Source organism: Colossoma macropomum, unplaced genomic scaffold, assembly GCF_904425465.1.
Source record: "Colossoma macropomum unplaced genomic scaffold, Colossoma_macropomum, whole genome shotgun sequence".
In the NCBI taxonomy this organism is placed as follows: Eukaryota; Metazoa; Chordata; class Actinopteri; order Characiformes; family Serrasalmidae; genus Colossoma; species Colossoma macropomum.
The window spans coordinates 39,021,027-39,040,468 of record NW_023494791.1 but is presented as its reverse complement, the minus strand read 5'-3'; the positions used below and the strand labels follow the sequence as shown (position 1 = coordinate 39,040,468).

At 37.0% G+C, this 19,442-nt stretch overlaps 1 protein-coding gene across 5 annotated transcripts in view; it reads left to right on the top strand.

The window, feature by feature from the left end:
• Window positions 1–17,572, top strand: part of rrbp1a (ribosome binding protein 1a) — a 43,770-nt gene extending 26,198 nt beyond the window's left edge. For 3 of the 5 annotated variants that reach the window (XM_036575058.1, XM_036575057.1, XM_036575059.1), the window contains exons 16-31: window positions 80–117; window positions 651–723; window positions 957–997; window positions 1,177–1,267; window positions 2,917–3,006; window positions 4,812–4,901; window positions 5,010–5,099; window positions 5,189–5,281; window positions 6,517–6,588; window positions 7,231–7,326; window positions 9,218–9,301; window positions 10,375–10,449; window positions 14,620–14,703; window positions 15,688–15,783; window positions 16,125–16,268; window positions 17,102–17,572. In XM_036575058.1, the coding sequence (XP_036430951.1) occupies window positions 80–117; window positions 651–723; window positions 957–997; window positions 1,177–1,267; window positions 2,917–3,006; window positions 4,812–4,901; window positions 5,010–5,099; window positions 5,189–5,281; window positions 6,517–6,588; window positions 7,231–7,326; window positions 9,218–9,301; window positions 10,375–10,449; window positions 14,620–14,703; window positions 15,688–15,783; window positions 16,125–16,268; window positions 17,102–17,140 (1,296 nt within the window). In that variant the 3' untranslated portion in view covers window positions 17,141–17,572. The remainder of the gene's footprint in view (window positions 1–79; window positions 118–650; window positions 724–956; window positions 998–1,176; window positions 1,268–2,916; window positions 3,007–4,811; window positions 4,902–5,009; window positions 5,100–5,188; window positions 5,282–6,516; window positions 6,589–7,230; window positions 7,327–9,217; window positions 9,302–10,374; window positions 10,450–14,619; window positions 14,704–15,687; window positions 15,784–16,124; window positions 16,269–17,101) is intronic. The other 2 variants (XM_036575060.1, XM_036575061.1) reach the window with 2 other exon arrangements.
• Window positions 17,573–19,442: the final 1,870 nt, after the last annotated feature.

Sequence of the window (19,442 nt, the reverse complement as noted above, 5' to 3'; positions counted from 1 at the left end):
TTTATACCTTTATAACATTGTGACTTGTTCTTTATCATTTATTTATTTATTTATTAATTAATTTTATTTTTCATTCAAGCATGAAAGCACAACAAAGCTTGAACAAATGCAAAACAGGTAAGCAAGTTTAACACACCTGTCTGTAATTTGGACAGGGTTACTTTTCCATGCGGAGGTGGAGTAACGCAGTTGCACCAGAGAATGTGTGCAGTATTTATGGCCGATTTGCGCTGGATAAGAAATCCCGGTATAAATTACCGAGATGGGAGTGGCTTTTCGACTGCCTTCACTCCAATATAGAGTAGAAAATGTGTCAGAACATTTATTTTAGCCATTATTTCGTTGACCCTAACTGTCTACTTAGTTGTCTTAAGTGAATGCAGTGTGTAATTAACGTTATAATTAGCTTGGGAATTTTGAGCCAACAGTCAATATCACTGCATAAAATCAGTTTTGTTTTATTTCCTTTTACATGTTTTACTGTTCAACACAAGTAAAAATTACATTGCCTTATTTCCTCTATGTAAAACTAATCCTGTCCAAATATTACTTTAGCCATAATAGAAAACATTGATAGAATAGATAGAAAACATCTATTGCTTATTCATATCATAACGGCCTTTCAATTCATCCCTTTTGCTTTTGTAAAGCTTGAGAGAGAGGGAAGCTCAGTTTTACTCGCTTGAAGAGGAACTGAAGCAGCATAAAGAGCACAACACAAGTGTAAGTTGCGTTCAACATCTTGCCAAATTCTTGTCAAACCACATGCTGTGGCCTTTTTCACTGGCATTGACCAATACTGGAGTTTTGGAACTGATACCAGCGGAATGCAGGAAATCTGCCAATATTCAGATATTCAGTAAATACACTTCTGCTGGATTAAGTAAAATCAGAAATTACATAAAGAAATATTGCACTTGAGTAAATGTAATTAGTTACTAGCCACCATGTTTTAGCAGGTGAACGCCTCAGCACAGCTGGAGTCTCTGCAGAACAGGTACCCACTTTTACACAGCCCTTTCACCCATCCACTACAACCTGTTTTCACATACTTGATTCCCATCTGACATGAACAATGCAAAATAATGCACTGAGTTTCAGTTCTTTTTCTTGTTGTGGTATAGAAGTTTTGATGGTACTTGGCATGTGGTTTATTTAATCTGGTTTTGCTCTCAGTCTAAGTGAGAAAGAAAGGCTCGTAACAGCTTTACAGGAAAAGCTGCAATACCTGACTGAGGAAGCACACCAGGCGAGGGAAAAGAGTGAAGTGAGTTTGTTTAAAACTTATTGCAAATATTGTGCTTTTGATTTGTACTTTTACAGTCTTTACTACCATACTGCCTATTGTTGTGTGGTTATAGTGTTATGTTTTCATGTATATTGTACATACAGTATTATGCAAAAGTATCTTGTTCACGATATCTGGATGGATGTCCAGATAGCCGTCATTTTGTTGGCCATCCACCATACTAGCCATCCTCTTCCTCTTCCTCTTCCAAGCATAACTTTTCTTTATATGTCCAAAATATAAGAGCTTCAGTTTAGTTATCTGGGCTACGAGTCAGAGGTGAGGCCTTTTCCACCCAAGGGACTTTCAAAAGTCTTCGCCAACACCAAAGTTCAAGGGCATCAGTATTTTTCCTGTCCTGCTTTTCAATTGTCCAGTTTTCACATCCATAAAGAACTACAGAAACTACAGATCAATGCATAGAAAGTGTTAATCTTTGTTTGTAGAGACATCATTACCTTTGAAAATCTTTTCAAGCTCCTTCATTCTTATTCTTCTGGAGGCCAGTCTGTGTTTTACTTCTTGACAGCTGGATCCTTCATTGTTAACAGTTGATCTAAGTAGGCAAAAGCTGTCCACCACTTCTACATCTTCACCATCAATGATAGAGTCTTTCTTGTGGTAATAACCAATGTTTTTTAACATTGAGTTGAAGTCTAATCTTCTCATTCTGTTCTTTCCTTTTAAGGGCTTTCAGGCCTTTCAGATTTTCCAATATAAGCATTGTGTCATCCGCAGGTTTATCTAAGGTCATTGATGTTTCTTCCACCAATGTTGAATCCTTAGTCATCTTTCTCCTGTCCTGCTTCTCTTATTATGTGTTCAGCATAAAGGTTGAACACATGTGGTGATAGTATGCAGCCTTGTTCTGTAATGACTGTGTCTTGTTGATCAGTGTAGAGGTTCCTCATTGGAACATCAAGAAGCTCTGGTATAGTCTTTTTCAATAAATCAGCATACATCAGCAGTGAAATCTTGCTTGTGCAAATCTGCAACCAAACGTGTTTTCTGTGTCCTGTGTTTTAAACAATTTTGCTTAGGTGCTTTAAGCCAGCAGGATACTTCAAACGAAAATGACATCTCAGCGGAAAACAAGTCTTTTTGGCCAAACCAATGCAGTGGTTTCAATTCGTAATGGTGCAGTGGACGCTGCTTGCTTAACAGAACTCCTGATCACTGCCTCATTTGTTCTGAGACCTCCCCTTGACTGTGATTGGTCCCCTGCATGAAGCGAGCTTTGAGCAGTGAAATACACTTGGTTAATTTAAAGTATACTTACATAAGCTGGTTCAGCAGTAGTTCGTTTTCATTTAGACTGATGAAACTATCAACTCACTGAGGATATTGATTTCTGTATAAATTAAAACTTGTAAGGTTAAATTTTAAGACATTATAATAAAAATCCATATTTGGTTGCTTATAAGCATTACTGGTTAGTTTTCACTAGCAACCATTTTTGAGCCATTTTCACTAACAACTGTTACATTGATAAAATGATATTTGAATCATTGTCCTGTATTTGAATGGACCTTAATGTTTGTGCTTCTTGTGACATGTTGTTGCAGTAGTTTGTATAAACACTGAATATCACATCTTGTGTAAATAAATGTTAATACTTGTTTTTCCAGCACAACACAGAGGATCTGCAGGCATTCCAGACTGAGACCATCAGTGCACTACAGTCACTTTTCCCACACATCAACATAAACACCAAACAGGTGACTAAGTTCCCCTTTAACACAACTTCTATTTTTCACATCATTTTAGACTTCAGCTACTAATTTTAGCCTTCTGTACTTCCCACCACTGTAACCTTAAATAAGACTAAGGTTATGATAGGAGTGTAATGGAAAAGCAATTTCCTAGGCTTGGGTGATTGGGCAGTGTTATCATCACAGTGTCAGCAGTGCTTATTTTATTTGTGTTGAACAATTTGGTTGTTTTATAGTTTAATATGTAAAAGTGCAACATTGCTATCCATAAATCAACCTCAAATATCGTGAATTATCATCACAGTGGAGAAAAATGATCAGGAGCTGTAGGAAACCTTTTAATGTATTTTTCATATTTGTTAAAAGCATAAATTTATTAAGCCTATGGACTACAGATTTTTGCTTGTATTAACTCATTTTTTCTCCCAGTCATGTGCAATTCCACACGCTATTTTGGTCTCTTATCACATGACGCTGCTAAGGTGGGAGACTGAAGGCTAGCATGTACTTCCTCTGAGACATGTGCAGCCAGCCAATATCCAAACTATAGCTAAAACAGCCTCATTGGATATATTATATGGTCATAATTCTGTCAAGTTGGTTCAAAGTCGCAGTTCAAAACACATTTCAAACTTTTAACTGACTTGGACTTTAGACTAAAATCCTTTTGCTTTGAGTGAACCTATACCTTAATTATCTTTATTTTATTAAAACTAATGATTGAACTTTCTATTTTGACACCATCAATACAAACATAACGCCTCTAAAACTTTACAGTAGTTACTGTTTCGGTAGTGACAGTTTCAGCTCATTTTGAGCACAACTCAAAACACCAGCCAGTGCATGACTAGCAAACACAGCTTTGCACAGCTGTACACACATAAAATCATCATCAAAATTCATCAAAACATACAAAACGTTTACTTAATGGCATAAAATATATGTATCGGTAATGACTGTTCTTAAGGTTTTACACTGATTTTCAGACTTTGGGACACATTTACATCAAAACAATGGGATCTGACTGCTCACTAGGTGGCCATGAGGGACAGCCATGCAGTCTCACTTCCTAAAGGGGTGTGGCTAAAATAAGTCTCCATCTACAGACTAAAACTTTGTGTTTCGGTAGTGACATGAAAACATGGGAGAACATTTTTTGAATAAAGTTTTTTTTTGTTTAGAAAGTAAACTGATGATCATTCTAAATATTTTGTCCTTAGTTTAACATAAATTAAAAAGATCTTAAAGAAACAACAATATTAAAAAAGCCGATATGATATCACTTATTAGGGGTTAGGGTTTGGGACAGCCACCTCCTAACAGAAAGTACCCTATACAAGATGATTTTGTATATATTTATCTTATCTCAGTTATGCGTTAAATTTAAATAGATCGCAACATACTTCTTGTAAATATCTCAGGTCTGAATACTCAGTTTTTTTTTACTGTGGGACCACAGTTTGAACTAATTCAGCTGAGGTCCATGTTCACCCATGCTGGCTAGGTAGGGCCATCTCACCCACCAAGAGACAGGGAGGCCAGTTATGCTCTTTTGGACTCCTGTTAATGCTTAGACGGCTGCCCCACTCAGGAGCCCCATGAGTGTCTTTTTTAATAATGTCATCTGTCAAGGTATTTATAAAAGGCAGATTAGTAATTCTTAAAAAAAAATATCACCCAAACCTAGCCATAACATATCATTCCTTCTCCTGAATTTTTTTTCTGTTTTTTTATCTACTAATAAACTTCTATTCAACTTCTATTCCACATTTGCTCATTTTAATGAATTGCTGTCAATCTCTCTCCTCCAGGACAAATGGTTACAAGAGTTTTCAGAGAAAGCACAGGAGACTCTGAGTGCAAGAGAACAGTGCCTAGAATCACAACAAAGCAAAGTGACAGTAAGGACGAATTCATATTCATCTCATTCTATGTTAAAGCTCCCTGGCGCCCCCTTGAGGAAGCTTCTGTTGTCACTGTTTTGTTAATGTGTCCTTTTCTTTCGCCAGGAGCTGCTGGGGAGACTGAGTGAGGTTCAGGAGAGTCAGAGCACACTACAGGCAGACTGTGAACAGTACAGGAACGTACTGGCGGAAACGGTGAGATGACAGTGCTGTTCATGTTAGTTCAGTGTTGCCTGACTGGAGCTGGGACTATCTTTAAGGTGTGTTTAATTGCTCTGCTACAGGAGGGAATGCTCAAAACCCTTCAGAGGAGTGTAGAGGAGGAGGAGGTTGGGTGGAGGACCAGGGTCACAGAGTTGGAGGAGCAGCTGAGGAGGGTGAGACCATTCAGACATCAACACACAAACACCTGTTTGTGTCCATATCATGGAAAAGTGAGCTAGGGTGTGATGTAGTATGTAAACATTGTTACTTACTACATACACAGAGTCAGAAAAAAATTAGGACACCCCATGAAATCTTTATCATAGGTTTCAACATATGGACATCTGATTTTCATTTTAACAACATTGAGAGATACAAACTAAACAAATAAAACTCAAGGATTGTTTTTGACAAATTATAATTTGCAAAATGTTATTAATAGAAATGCAATTATTTGTGAGGAAAAAGTTAGGACACCCCCACATTTATTACTACTTAGAAATAACTAAAAATAACTAGAAATAAGCTGTTAGGACACAGGGTGTCCTGACGTTTTCCTCAGTAAGAACAGGCATTCATTTTTTTAGGTAAATTAATGATAAGATTCATCGGATTTAAATTTTTTTTTTGCAAAGGTGATACAATTACATCACCTTTATCTAAAGATATTGTTTGAAAGATCATCAAATGTTGATATGTCCATATTACTTAATAAAGAACTAAAATTTTCACGACAGTAAATGTTTCACAGTGTACTGTTTATTCCCCAGTCCATACAGTCAATGTCTGGAAACTGAGCTGTAAAAACTGCCTGTTTTGTATTCGTTGTTTTTGTGATGTCATGAAAACCAATCTATATCCTAAATCTGATGCCTGAACAGCATTTTAAAAGCTTCAGATACTCGTTGATATTTCAACAAACACTCAAACAACACTAAACAACTGCAAGTTTTTTTGGCCAGTTACAGAGCCTAGAAACAATAACAAGCATACAATAACTGAATAAACTACAAAGCTGTGAAGCTGGCAGTGTACCTCAAAAACAGCGTTTCCCAACAAAACAACATATTTTTGGCCAAAATGATGCAGTGGTTTGGGTTACATATAACTTTGTTTGTTCTTATTTTATTACTTAATCTTTACTAGTTGTTTCCTGCTTAAATCTTTTGCAGGCACAGTCTTTGGTTTCTTGGAAAGTCTCAGAAGATCGTGATACATGTTGTACATTGTGAAAATGCCTTTGTGTATCATGATGTTATATTTGCTATACAGTAGTACCTGTTTTTCAGCTTAGGGTAGTAACTTCTCTTGCCCTGTACAGGCTGTAAACATAATGATGATACTCATTCCCAGTTGCTTATCAACTACCCTGTATGTTCTTAACAGCTTTTCTTTTGTTCTTCCAAAGGCATTGCAGAAGGTGCAGGTGTTGGAGGAGACGACAGAGAACCTAAGAGCTGAGAACAAGACCACAGAGCAGGTACGTGCTTTCACTTTGTCTGTTTTTGCATTGTGTTTTCATGATCCTACCATAGTTGGAGGAAAACATTGTTTTACTTTTGAATGATTCTGTATATCCATTGTAAGGCCATATTGTTGTGACTCATTTACTTTCTTCTGATCCGTTTATTTATGGGATTTTGAGCGGTTTAACAATGTCCGCTGCTAGTCCACGAAGTAGCACGATGAAAGAAGAAAAGCTTTTGAAGATGGGTTTATTTATGATATGACACATAAATCTGTATACTCCTACAGTGACTTCACATGAGTCTTGTGAAGCTCATGTGATCCACCAAACCTAAATTGCTCAAAATAATGCAGGTCAATTTTTTACCACATCAAATCAAGAGTTAAATTTACCGTTCTGTTTAATATATTGTATGCAAGTGCAATCTGTAGCAATGTAACTGCAATATGATATTTTGCCTATATTGTGTAGCCCTACTAGTAGACTCTGCTTATAAGGTACTAATATAATAGACTCCAAGTTGCTTATTTTAATGGGCTCCAACAGTCCAAACCAGAAAATGTGGCTAATAGAATAGGCTCCAACATTTGGAGTCAGGCTTTTAAAGGGGTTCTTTGTAATACAGCTACACAGCTGTTCTCTTCCTTTGTGCAGCTCAAGGAACATGTGGTGCTTCTGGAGGCCCAGCTGGAGAAACAGCATCAGTCTGATTCCTCCAACAACCTAAGCCACTCTGAGGAGATGGAACAGGTCAGATTGCCCTTATGGCTTTCTTACATGATGTGGGCTGTCTAAGTGTTATCAGGGTGTGCTGTACATCTACATCCACATTTACATGTTTTTTGCGATTCAGTTTCATAGATGTTTATTGCATTTTGTACAATAAAAAAAGTCACAGTTATTAATAAAATATTTAAAAACCAGTTATAGAACCCACATTTTTTGCCACAAATAGGTACCTTGCCTCTTTGCATGTAGTGTTTTTGAGAGTCTTAAGGCTGAACCTTCTGCTTTAGCAGTCACAACTTAATATCCCAGATCAGTGGTATTCTACTAAAATTTGGGAAGGTCCGGTTACATCAGATTTCTAGCTTACAAAGGTTCAAATAAACTAAAGTGAACAGTGACAAGAGTTACCTTTAAATGCTTAAACATTAACATTAATTGCGTCCAGTCAACTAATAAAATAAAATAAGAAATATCAAATACATTTTGAAAAAACGTTTTATTTTGAACATACTTTTATCACACGTGTTTACACCGATCAGGCATAACATTATGACCATCTCCACGTTTCTACACTTATTGTCCATTTTATCAGCTCCACTTACTATACAGGTGCACTTTGTAGTTCTACAGTTACAGACTGTAGTCCATCTGTTTCTCTGTATACTTTGTTAGCCCCCTTTTACCCTGTTCTTCAATGGTCAGGACCACCATGGACCCTCACAGAGCAGGGTGGTGGATCATTCCCAGCACTGCAGTAACACTGAAGTGGTGGTGGTGTGTTAGTGTGTGTTGTGCTGGTACGAGTGGATCAGACACAGCAGTGCTGCTGGAGTTTTTAAATACTGTGTCCACTCACTGTCCACTCTATTAGACACTCCTACCTTGTCAGTCCACCTTATAGATGTAAAGTCAGAGACGACAGCTCATCTGCTGCTGCACAGTTTTTGTTAGTCATCCTCTAGTCCTTCATCAGTGGTCACAGGACGCTGCCCACAGGACACTGTTGGCTGGATATTTTTAGCTGCTGGACTATTCTCAGTCCAGCAGTGACACTGAGGTGTTAAACTCCAGCAGCACTTCTGTGTCTGGTCCACTCAGACCAGCACAACACACACTAACACACCACCACGTCAGTGTTACTGCAGTGCTGAGAATGATCCACCACCCAAATAGTACCTGCTCTGTGAGGGTCTATGGGGGTCCTGACCACTGAAGAACAGGGTAAAAGGGGGCTAACAAAGTATGCAGAGAAACAGATGGACTACAGTCTGTAATTGTAGAACTACAAAGTGCTCCTGTATAGTAAGTGGAGCTGATAAAAAGGACAATGAGCGTAGAAACAAAGAGTGCTCAGTTCAGTCCGCTGAAATACTTTGCTGTGCCTGCCAGTTGACGACCCCTGACCTAGATATAGTAAACTAGTTAGTAGCATAGCTATAATAGCCTTAAACAATATTGATAGTGATAAATGAATGCCATTGGACCACCCAAAAATATTAACAACATACAAAATCAGCATGAGATTATAAAAATGCTATGTTTAATGATTGAAAAAATGATGATGGTAAATAAAACTAGTCTATGGACTATAGGCAATAAAAGGCAACGTCAATGAATGATAAAGGATAATTTTCCCAGATGATGACAAGGTTGAGTGTGTGCCCTTATTGTTCGCACCACTGGTCTATGCAGTTTTTCTACCTGGTAATTAATCGCATGATGACAAATTGCTTGTAATGAAGTAGAATGTGCACAAGTTCTATGTGAAATTCTAAATACATCTAAATGTGATTTACTGTGAGCTTATTAGCATTCCTCTGTTGAAATAGCTATTCCTCACAAACTTAAAGGTGTGAAATAACAATCTAGTATAATCTTTTATTTGAAAATTCACTTTAATTCTTCTTTACAGCTGAAGCAGCTGCTATCAGAATCTGAACACCAGCTACAGACAGCCCAGAAAGAGGCACTTTCACACCGAGAGGAGCTCGCACAGGTGAGGGTTTCTACAGAACTGTTTTCCACTTCTTGTAAACCAGAGACACTGAATTGATAAATAACTGTGCTGGCCTAATTTGATTTAAATTTCTGCTTTTTCACTCATCCCTCATCCTTCTTTTTTTCCTCCGTTTTATACCCTTACAGCTCTTTCATCTTTCAAACTAAAGCCATAATACTTTAAAGGCTATACCACTTCAGTTCTTGCTTTCATTAGTGTTACTCAAATTCTGTTCTCTTAAATCTCTAAGACATCTTTTTTCCTGATTATGTTTATGTAGGAGTCTACCCCAAAAAATACACTTAATGAAATTTCCAGTAGATTTTAATTAAGAGTAGATAAATACAGCCTGCATAGAAGACTATAGCTAGTGTGGATGTAGTTATATCGAGCCAGTAGAAGTGAATAAGTATGAATGAAGGACTGTACTTACAGCTGTGCAGATGTCTTCCATTCTGGCCAGTTAAGAAGAAACTAGTTGTGTTTAATTATGTGGGGAAAGTGCATTTTAATCTGCAGCACAATAAATATTTATTCCTACCAGAACTGACTTCATTTGGAGTCTTTTTTTTTCAGATAGAGTAAGCCTTGTTCTGGACTACATTTTTCTTGCAATGGAGAATCTCTGTTCGGAATTCTCTGCAGTTCAGGACTTAATCTTTGTCCAGGAAAAACACCAAAACTGAGCTAAAAAATTCCAGAGAAATCTAAATATTGAGTATAGTTATTGTGTTATATGACTACAACTCCCGCGATTTTTTAGCTAAACCAGTAAAATATGTTATATATGATATATATAAATTATATATAAATGTACCATTAGATGTAAAATTACATTTCATTACAGTTTCTCTGAACTGCTCCTTCAAGAAATATGCCTTGATCCTTCTCTATCCTTCTCTTTCTCTTTTCTTTCCTTTCATGCTTTTTAGCCTACATTAATAGTCTCCCTTAAGTTAAACCTTTTTTGTGCTGATGTTAGCAGCATGCATTCCTACCTCAAGGGTGAGGCACTGTGGCCTTGTTTGCTGCAGAATGGAGCCACATGGAGTAACAGCTTCCTATTTCAGGTCAGGCAGCAGCTGAGCCAGATGAAGGAGTATGCAGAGAAAGGGGTGGAGAATGGCCAGCCTGAGCCATGTCAGGTTAGGGTGTGGATCCCACTGGGTCACCCCATACTCAGCATTGTGCCCATTGTACAGTAATGGATACAGGGTGCCTTTAGAACCTCTACTCAAAACTGCTTTGATTTAAATGCACACTATGACTGTAGATGTTAGATAAAGGTTATAACTAAACTCTCCAGGCTGGTAGATCACCATGGCTGGACTTGGTTACACATGATTTAGCTGTTAAATAAATGTGCGCAGCAAACTCCAACACTGTATTGGGTGAAACTGGCAGGGGTGGGAGATGACAGTATACTGTTATGATAAATTATGTCACAAGATTTTTAGGCATATTATAGTTGTTTATAGTACTTTAACTGCTAACTGCATGTTTAATTAAAAAGAGGTTTAGAAAAGGCTTCCAAGTGGCGTAGTTTTCCTAGTCTTAATTGTCAAGTGATAGAAAGTCTTGACGATGCCCGAAGTCCACAAGAGCATAGCTGGTTGGCTGGATGTAGTGCTGTGCAGTACAGGAAAAAATACATATCTTTATATAATTAAAATAATTGTAGTCGTTTTTTTGATGCTGCGCAATAAATCTTATTTTTATTGTTAAAGGGCAAATCAGAGTTGCGTCACAGCAGCAAAGAAGAAGGATTTTGTACTAGTTTGAGACTTATTTAACCAAGATATACTTACATAACTGAGATGTTATTGCAGTGTTTAATAGAAGGATTCACTTTATCACGTACAAAAACAAGAACTGACACAAACATGAACCAACTGAAATCACGGTTCTAGTGCCAGTTAATTTCCCACCTGCTCAAGAGAGAGCCGGAGCTGTTCATAATAACTGCGATTAATGATCGATAAAATGGTCTTTGTGGTCCTTTTATGTCATTCTAAAGAATCTACTTTGGCTAGTTAGCTTATCTTGTTGGCTAAGAAACGTTAGCTACAGTAGTCTACACACAAACTTACACGAATGTCTACATTTACACAGAATCATGTGTCAAATCAAAAAAGCTTCATTTTTTCTCAGTCAAGTGTAAAAATAAAAACAAGAACAGTTGTTCTATGGCTGCTGGCATAAATGCTAATAGTGTTAGCTTCTTATATCTTATGTTGCCTCAAACCAGAATGTAAACTTACAAACCTTACAAATAATTAAAAAAACATTCAAGACATCAACACATCGTTCTAGTTTACATTCTTATTGGTTGTGTTACAGTGCTTGGCCACTTTATCTTTGTCTGGAGGGGTGAAAGATTTGCTAAATTGTCATTAGCTTCAGCTGCACATGCTAACAAAGACAGAGGATCTCTCTGAGGGATTAATACAGCTGGAAAATAGGAAGTAAACCCCATTAAATACTTGGGTACATTTGACATTACAGCCACAAACACAACAAGATTTTACAGTTGCCAATGTTTTGTCTGTTATATTTGAATTTATCGTAAATGGTGCCATAAACTGAGCTGCTTCCATGCTGGCTGGATGCAAGATATCCACCCAGAAATATAGCCAATCATTATGTTTAGAAACATTCTGATTTGGTCTATTAAAAGACGACTTTCCAAAATAAACATATAGTTAAGAGCAGCGATGACAGAATGGATCATTTTTCCTCACACGTGGTACGTAATTAGACTGGCAAGAAGGAATTATCAGAAGCGCAAGTAGCGTGTGCGCTAGGCTTGAATCCTGCTCTTCTTTACAGAGAGTACAATTTTAAATATTTCAATGCACAGTTGCTGTTTATTTTCCTGAATTTAATAAACTGGGAAAAAATCAAATATAAAATGTAGCCTATGCAAAAGTTATGGCAATTTTTATCTTTATCTATGTTTTTTTCCCATTTTTTTCGTGTTAAAAACTGAAATTGTCCAGTAAAAAAAATTTGTTTAGAAAAACAGCACGTACTTTGACTAAAGGTGTTCAGCTTTTGCATGCGACTGTATATTTTACAAGCAAAATACTTTATTTTCCAGATAAATGGTTTTAAATTAATACTTGGGTGCCTAAAACCACCTTGACACCTGACTGCTAATCTAAAATAATCAGTCAGTCAATTTTGTGATAAAGCCCAGATTTCCAAGTCCTGTCTCTGATTTTAGACCAGTTGTTTTTCACCCTACAAACAGGAGGCACTTACATTGTGTCCAGTGCTGTTCATGGGCAGAGCTCACTTACTGTGGTACTGCATGTGTGTTTAACCAACCTTTCTGCTTTTGTTAACCAGGTCCCTGTATACATTGACCTGCTTCAGTCAGCAGCTTCACTTACTGCGTGTTTTCTCTCACACTTTGAGATGTCGTACTTGTTTCCTAGACACTTTACATTGAAAGCCTTTTCAATATACAGTTTAGGATTTTCAGTTCACGAAACTGCATTAATCTGTGTCTAGAAAACTGGTGTACTGACTTTTGTTTTGAAGGCTTCTGCAATTAATATTTGCCTTTTGTTTCTGTAGCTGTTGTTTTTTTCACTGGCGATTTGTAAAGGAATGTGCACTAACAGGGTTTTGTGTTGGCTTGTGCAGAAGAGCTTAGCATCGCTGAATGAGAGAAGCACTGAACAAAAATTCAGTGATGCTGTATAATGTTCTTAACACTTTTATCTTTTGTGTCTGTTTTTCTATACATTTGCATCAGTCTGCTGATGTTTATGCTATATACGGTCATGTGAAAAAAGATACCCCATGAAATCCTTTGTGTGTTTTAATTTCAACATATAGATGTTTGATCTTCATTTTAACAATATTGAGAGATGAAGGTAACATAACTAAAGTAATAAAACTGAAGAAATATTTTGGAAAATTAATTGGTAAAATGTAATTAATAGAAATGCAGTTAGAACACCCCCACATTTATTACAAATATGTTTACAATTAGAATCAGGTGCACCACATCAGCTGCCAGTGATTAGAACATCATTAGAAAGGAGTTTGAAGGAGGCCGTCTTATTTAAACCTCATATATTTAGTTTGGTGTGCTCTTGATTGTTGAAGTGAGTGAAGTGAGATCCAGCTCTCTAAGGCCTTCAGACGGAAGGGATTTCAAAAGATCTCAAAACAATTAGAAATCACTGTCCACAAAATAATTAACAAGTAAGGAACTGCCAACATGGCCAGATCAGGTCGTCCCAGCAATTTCAGCCCAAAAGCAGACTGTAAGATGCATAAACAAGTCTTCAACAATCCTAAAATGTCATCACAGGACCTGCAGGTGGCTTTTGTCAAAGTAGATGCATCTACCATTAGAAAGACACCGCACAAGTTTGATTTTCATGGGAGGTGTGCGGGGACAAAAGCCTTGTTATCTAAAAAAAAATCAGAGCAAGACTGAAGTTTGCCAAAGAACACTTAGACAAAGACCAGGACTTCTGGAACAATGTGCTTTGGACAGACAAATCCAAAGTTGAATTATTTGGGCACAGTAACAGAAGACATGTTTGGTGCAAACCACACACAGCATTTGAGCACAAGAACCTCATTCTAATTGTGAAGCATGGAGGTAAACTTCATGATTTGGGGCTGCTTTGCTGCAGCAGGGCCTGGCAAGCCCTCCATTCTTTATTGCATCAGAGGGTGCTTGGGGTAAATGTGAGACCATCTGTCCAAAAACTGAAGCTAAAGCAGGTGGACTTTACGACATGACAATGACCCAAAACATTCCAATAAATCCACCAAAGAATGGGTTAAAAAGCAAGAAATTGAGAGTTTTGGAATGACCAAGTCAAAGCCCAGGTCTTAATCCTGTTTGAGATGTTGTGGGGTGACGTGAAACAGGCTGCGGATGCAAGAAACCCCTCAAACATCTCATAGCTGAAAGAATTCTGCATTGACGACTGGGAAAAACGTTCTCCTCATAGACTGGTAGACAGTTATAGAAAACGTCTGATTTAGGTCATTTCAGCCAAAGGAGGAAATACCAGATATTAGGGCATAGGGTGTCCTAACTTTTTCCTTAGTAGGAATTGGCAGCTTTTTTCATTTGTTTGTTAAATAAATGAAAAAAAAGTCCAATTTTCATTGTGTTTGTAAAGGTGATGCAATTTATCACCTTTGTCTTTAAATATCATTTGAAAGAAGATCAAATATTGATATGACATTTCCTAATAAAGAACTAAACATTTAATGGGGTGTCTTAATTTTTTTCCCACAACTCTATGTTTAAATGGTGTCTGTAACGGTGGTGTGTCCAGGTTCAGGCTGAGTTGGAACAGACTGTGGAGATGCTGCAGGCAGAGCAGGCTCTGAAGCAACAGCTTTCTGAGCAAGCAGAGCAGGTATTACGCCTGTAATTATCTTAGTAATTACACATTACATTTAATACTACAATATGTCTAAAATACTTTCAAATCCGTTTAAAAAGCACATTTCTTACAAACTTCTGAAAGTTTGTTCACACGCTTGTTTGTTTTTATAACACTTGTTTTTTAATCTGTCCAGTATTGAGAAATGTCTGTTTTTTTGGGATAGTTTTTATCTGAAATACAGTACAGTGCAAAGGTCAGAGACCACCTTCGTTTATTTTATTTCCAGTCAGAACGTCCATTAAGAAGGACTTATTCATTTTTCAGCATCAGGAGAAAAGTGAAAAATGCACCTCAAAAACTGAATTCAGTTTTTTGTGTTATTGGTTTGTTATTTTCCTTTATTACAACCACTGTTCTTTTCAGTAGACTTGCTTTCAGTTTTTCAAGGAAAGCTGCAGGGATATTTTTCCACACCTCCAAAGTTCAGTCTTAGAAGTTGGTTGGTTGCATTTTCTGTTTCTCACCATCCAAATAATTCCAGCTAGAATTTAGGCTCCTCAGTCTATTTTTCAGATCTGAAGCAGGAGAGCTTGATTTTCCTTATGAAATCTCAGTGAAAGCTGAAAGTACTGTTTGTTTGATGCTGACAGTTTGGTGGTCTACCAGGTCTTGCACAGCTGTTGGGAGTCCCGTTTTCTACAGCATTTAATTATTTATTTTAACTCTAGTTTTAGAAGCTCCTGTTTTTCACTTATTTTTTCTTTGACTTTCTTCTTCCTTGTGCAAGTGGATTATCTTATGTCTAATCTCCTCAGAAATATCTCCTGAAACAATTTGCACTTTATGGCTGTTTTGACTGGAGATCATATAAATGATGGGTGGTTTCTGATGGATGTTTGCACAGTACTGTATATTCAGTTATCAGTTTATATGTGATATATATCCAAACGCATAGGAATAAGGGGTTTCTGCCTTAATCTGTTTCTTCAACTTGTCATCTTTTCTTCATTTCAGGCTCACAGGGCAGTTGCTGAACTTCAGATCCAACTCGATCTGCTGAGGGCAGCTGGGGAAAACCCCTCAGACACAGAAGATGTGACTGAGCTTAAGGTACTTTGTGTACACACAAGCCTATAATCAGGGGTTAAATTTGTATTTTGAGGGTGTTAGAACTCATCTAAAGTTAGCTGATGTAGCTACTGTAGCTAGCTCAGCACAGCAGTGGGGCATGCAATGTAAATTGGTATTTTTTTTAATAAGTGGTAGAACTTCTTTTAAGCTTGCTAAAGTTAGCCGTTATAACTGCTATTAGCTTACTGGCTGACAGATTATGTCCAGTAAGATGATAACATTAAATGTTTTAGTAATGTATCAGAAAATAATGTATATCGTGCCAGCTCTAATCTAAACTGCACCACACTGGTCATTTTTTCTTTAAACTTTTGCCAAAGGAGCGTCTGGAAAAGGAGAGGAAGTTGACCAAAGACTTGGGCCAAGCAGCAACCAAACTCCAGCAGCTGCTGAGGAGCAGTCAGGACCAGCTCGCCAAAGAGAAGGAAACTGTCAGGATCCTTCAGGAGAAACTGCAAGAAAAGGTATTTGCATGGAAAATGTTTAGTGTTAAAGAGGAATCCCAACATTATTTTTAGATTTGAAAAGGGGTTTTAGATTAAATGGCTAAGATGCAAAGAAAGTCATTCAGAGTGGTTTGGTGTGAAATACTCCAATCTAGAGAATCTTACCAAGTTCTAATTGTTCATATGTAGATACGTGCAGGCTGTTGTAAGGCAAAACTCCCCAAATAAAAGTAATTTTTTCAGATTACGATGGCTGTTTGCAGAAAAGATTGGTGACCCATGAAATACAAATTTTTATCTCGTTAGTTCATGTCCCTGGTATATTAAAGTGGAATTCCACCAATTTTACAGCATTTCTACAAGTCACTCAGAGTTGTTTGATGTAAAATGATACAAAATTCTGGAGAAACTTATTGCTTTAGAATTATTAACAATGGTGATAATAGGAACGAGACATCTGAAGAGTTTCAAGGGTAATTCCACCAATTTTTGCAGAGTGCAGAGTGCTGTCAGGCAAAACAGTCCTGAAGAAAACCTATTATTCTAGTCTTATCACTACTTTTACCATTATCAACATTACATATACAAACTCAGGACGTGTGTAAATAAAAAATGCGCTATTTATAGACCTCTGGTTCTTAACACTACCATAAGGAAAGAAATCCAAGTTGGAATGTTTCTCCACAGTGCAACATTTCACATCAGACCATTCTGAATGACTCTATTAAAGGGGAATCCCACTGATTTATTTAAACTTTTCCCTAATTCAGTGGTTGAGATGTCAACAAAGTTATCAGTTAACGTTAGAGTGAATTTTGACAGCATTTTTTATGATTGTGTTCTGCTGTTAGGAGGAAGGCACAGAACTGAAGGAAGGCACTTCGGTCTGAGTTGGAGGACACTACATTTAGCCAAAACTGCCTTAAAATGACCAAAATATTGCATTCCTGAGTATTTCCTTGTACTGTAGGTAGGCCACAACAATTGCACCCATCTAAGAAATCTGATATCTTTAACTTTGTTTAGGATTTATGCTGGAACGTTTTTTACTCTTGTCAAAAAATGAACATTCCATTGAGAAACTTCTGGCTATGTCAGAAACAATTACTTTAACTGCCTTATATTTCGTAATATCTTGTTCTGCCCTCTTGTTCAGTGTTAAAAGGGAAATTGTCTGTACATTAAATGTACATCAACTAGTGCAATTACTTTTGTTTCATGGTACAGACAGAACACCTGGAGTGCCCCCTGCTGTCTGTAGCTGGCCAGACCCCACTGTATAAATTTGATAATGAATAAATTAAAATGGCTTATTGCTTTAATTATGTTTCATAACCTTTTGTGTGGATTTAATTACACCAAAACAGGAGTGTTGAAATTACGAAACAGGAGTGTTGAAAACTATTGAGCATTTATATATTATACACAAAAGTACTGCAACAAGTTCAGTGTTTTTCAGGGTTTCAGGATAGTTGGCTCAGATATTACTGATTACATACACAGGTAATGTCAGCTGTTTCCTCTGATTAGTATTTGGAATATTTTGTCTGTTGCTGAGTAACTACGCTGCATATTACACATCTTTCTGAACAGCAGTATCAATAATTTTGATGTCAGATATAAATGACTATTTTTGTATGATATTATCTTTTGTTGCAGATCAATGACAGACCATCTATCAGGTATTAATACAACAAAGACTTTTTTTATTATTCGTCCAAATGTGACCATATTTCACTGACATGAACATTGTCAGTCAGTTTACTTCATTGGTTCAGGATCAGAATCTTCTTTCACCGTTGTACAAAATATTTGAAGAATCAGTGCAGATTGTGACTTTATTTGGTCATTTTAATATGAAGTTTTTAAGCGACTCTAATGGAGCACGAGTGAAAAATTTTAACCTTCCAAAAATATTGATTTCTAAATCCTCAGCATCAGTTTCTTAGCCAGTACAATATTTTACAACACGCACAATCTTGGATGCAAAGTAGTTGAAATTTTCACTTAGAAAACCAAAACATAATTTGACCAGGGGGTGCCCAAACATTTGCTTATGACTGTTTATAGTATATAATCTGTATCTATAATTTGTTCTGTCGAATGTATGTAGTGGTCTTCCTTGAATTTCGCCAGCCGTTTACAGACATAACTGTTGAGAATGTAGCATGGTGAGCCCACATTGCTAATGTTAGCACTTAATATGATCATTAATATGATCTGTTTTACTACTAATGACTAGGTTCACTTAGCAACTGTGCTAAAACTTAAACTTTGAGGCTCTCAAGGATATCATACATAAAGAAAAAAAAAAGAATTTTAATTATTAATTTAATAAAAATTTAATTTAATAAAAATGAAAAAATAAAATTTTGGCCAGGTTCCTTACTTGTGACCACTGTATGCCTAATAGGCTTTAGCTGACTGACGATAGTATCAGGGAAGGCTGATAGATTTTATCTATTGTGTTTGGCAAAACGGTTGAATGGTGTAAATGTCAGAAAACTCACCGTCTACAACTTTAAAATGGAGAAATGTGTCTTGAAATGCTGTAATTTATTCCATGTTCATGGCAGTCTAAATATTTTGTAGAGAATTATAGCATTCTATACTATAGCATATACAGATATCCATTAAGAAGATGCCCCTCCCCCGGATGCTTATGGGGTGTGATCAAATGACTGATGATAGCGTCTTTCATAAAATTAAACTAGTGTCCAGCACAATTTTGATTTTCCTCATCAAACACACCTGATTTCCTCATCCTTTATTTGCAGAGTTTATTGGGAATGTTTGAGTTAGGGCAGTTGTGCTAAACACTGGCCCTTTAAGACTGAAGATGACCTAAGGTCACTATGCCCAGTGCAAAGCGTCAACTAGAGGGGTATAAAGCCCCCCAGCCTTGGGCTGTGGAGCAGTGGAACTGCGTTTTCTGGAAGGGTGACATTCTCCATCTGTTTCCTTAGGGAAGAGTTGGAGTAGCCTGACCTTACTAATGGTTTTGTGACTGAATGCGATCAAATCCTCACAGTAATGTTCCAATATCTGGTGTAAAGCCTTCCTGGAAGAGTAAAGGCTGTTACTGCAGAAGTTGAGACAAACTATTCATAGATACCTTTGATTTCAGGAGAGACATTGAATAAGCAGGTGTCTTCAGTATACACTAAATGGCCAAACGTATGTGGACACCCA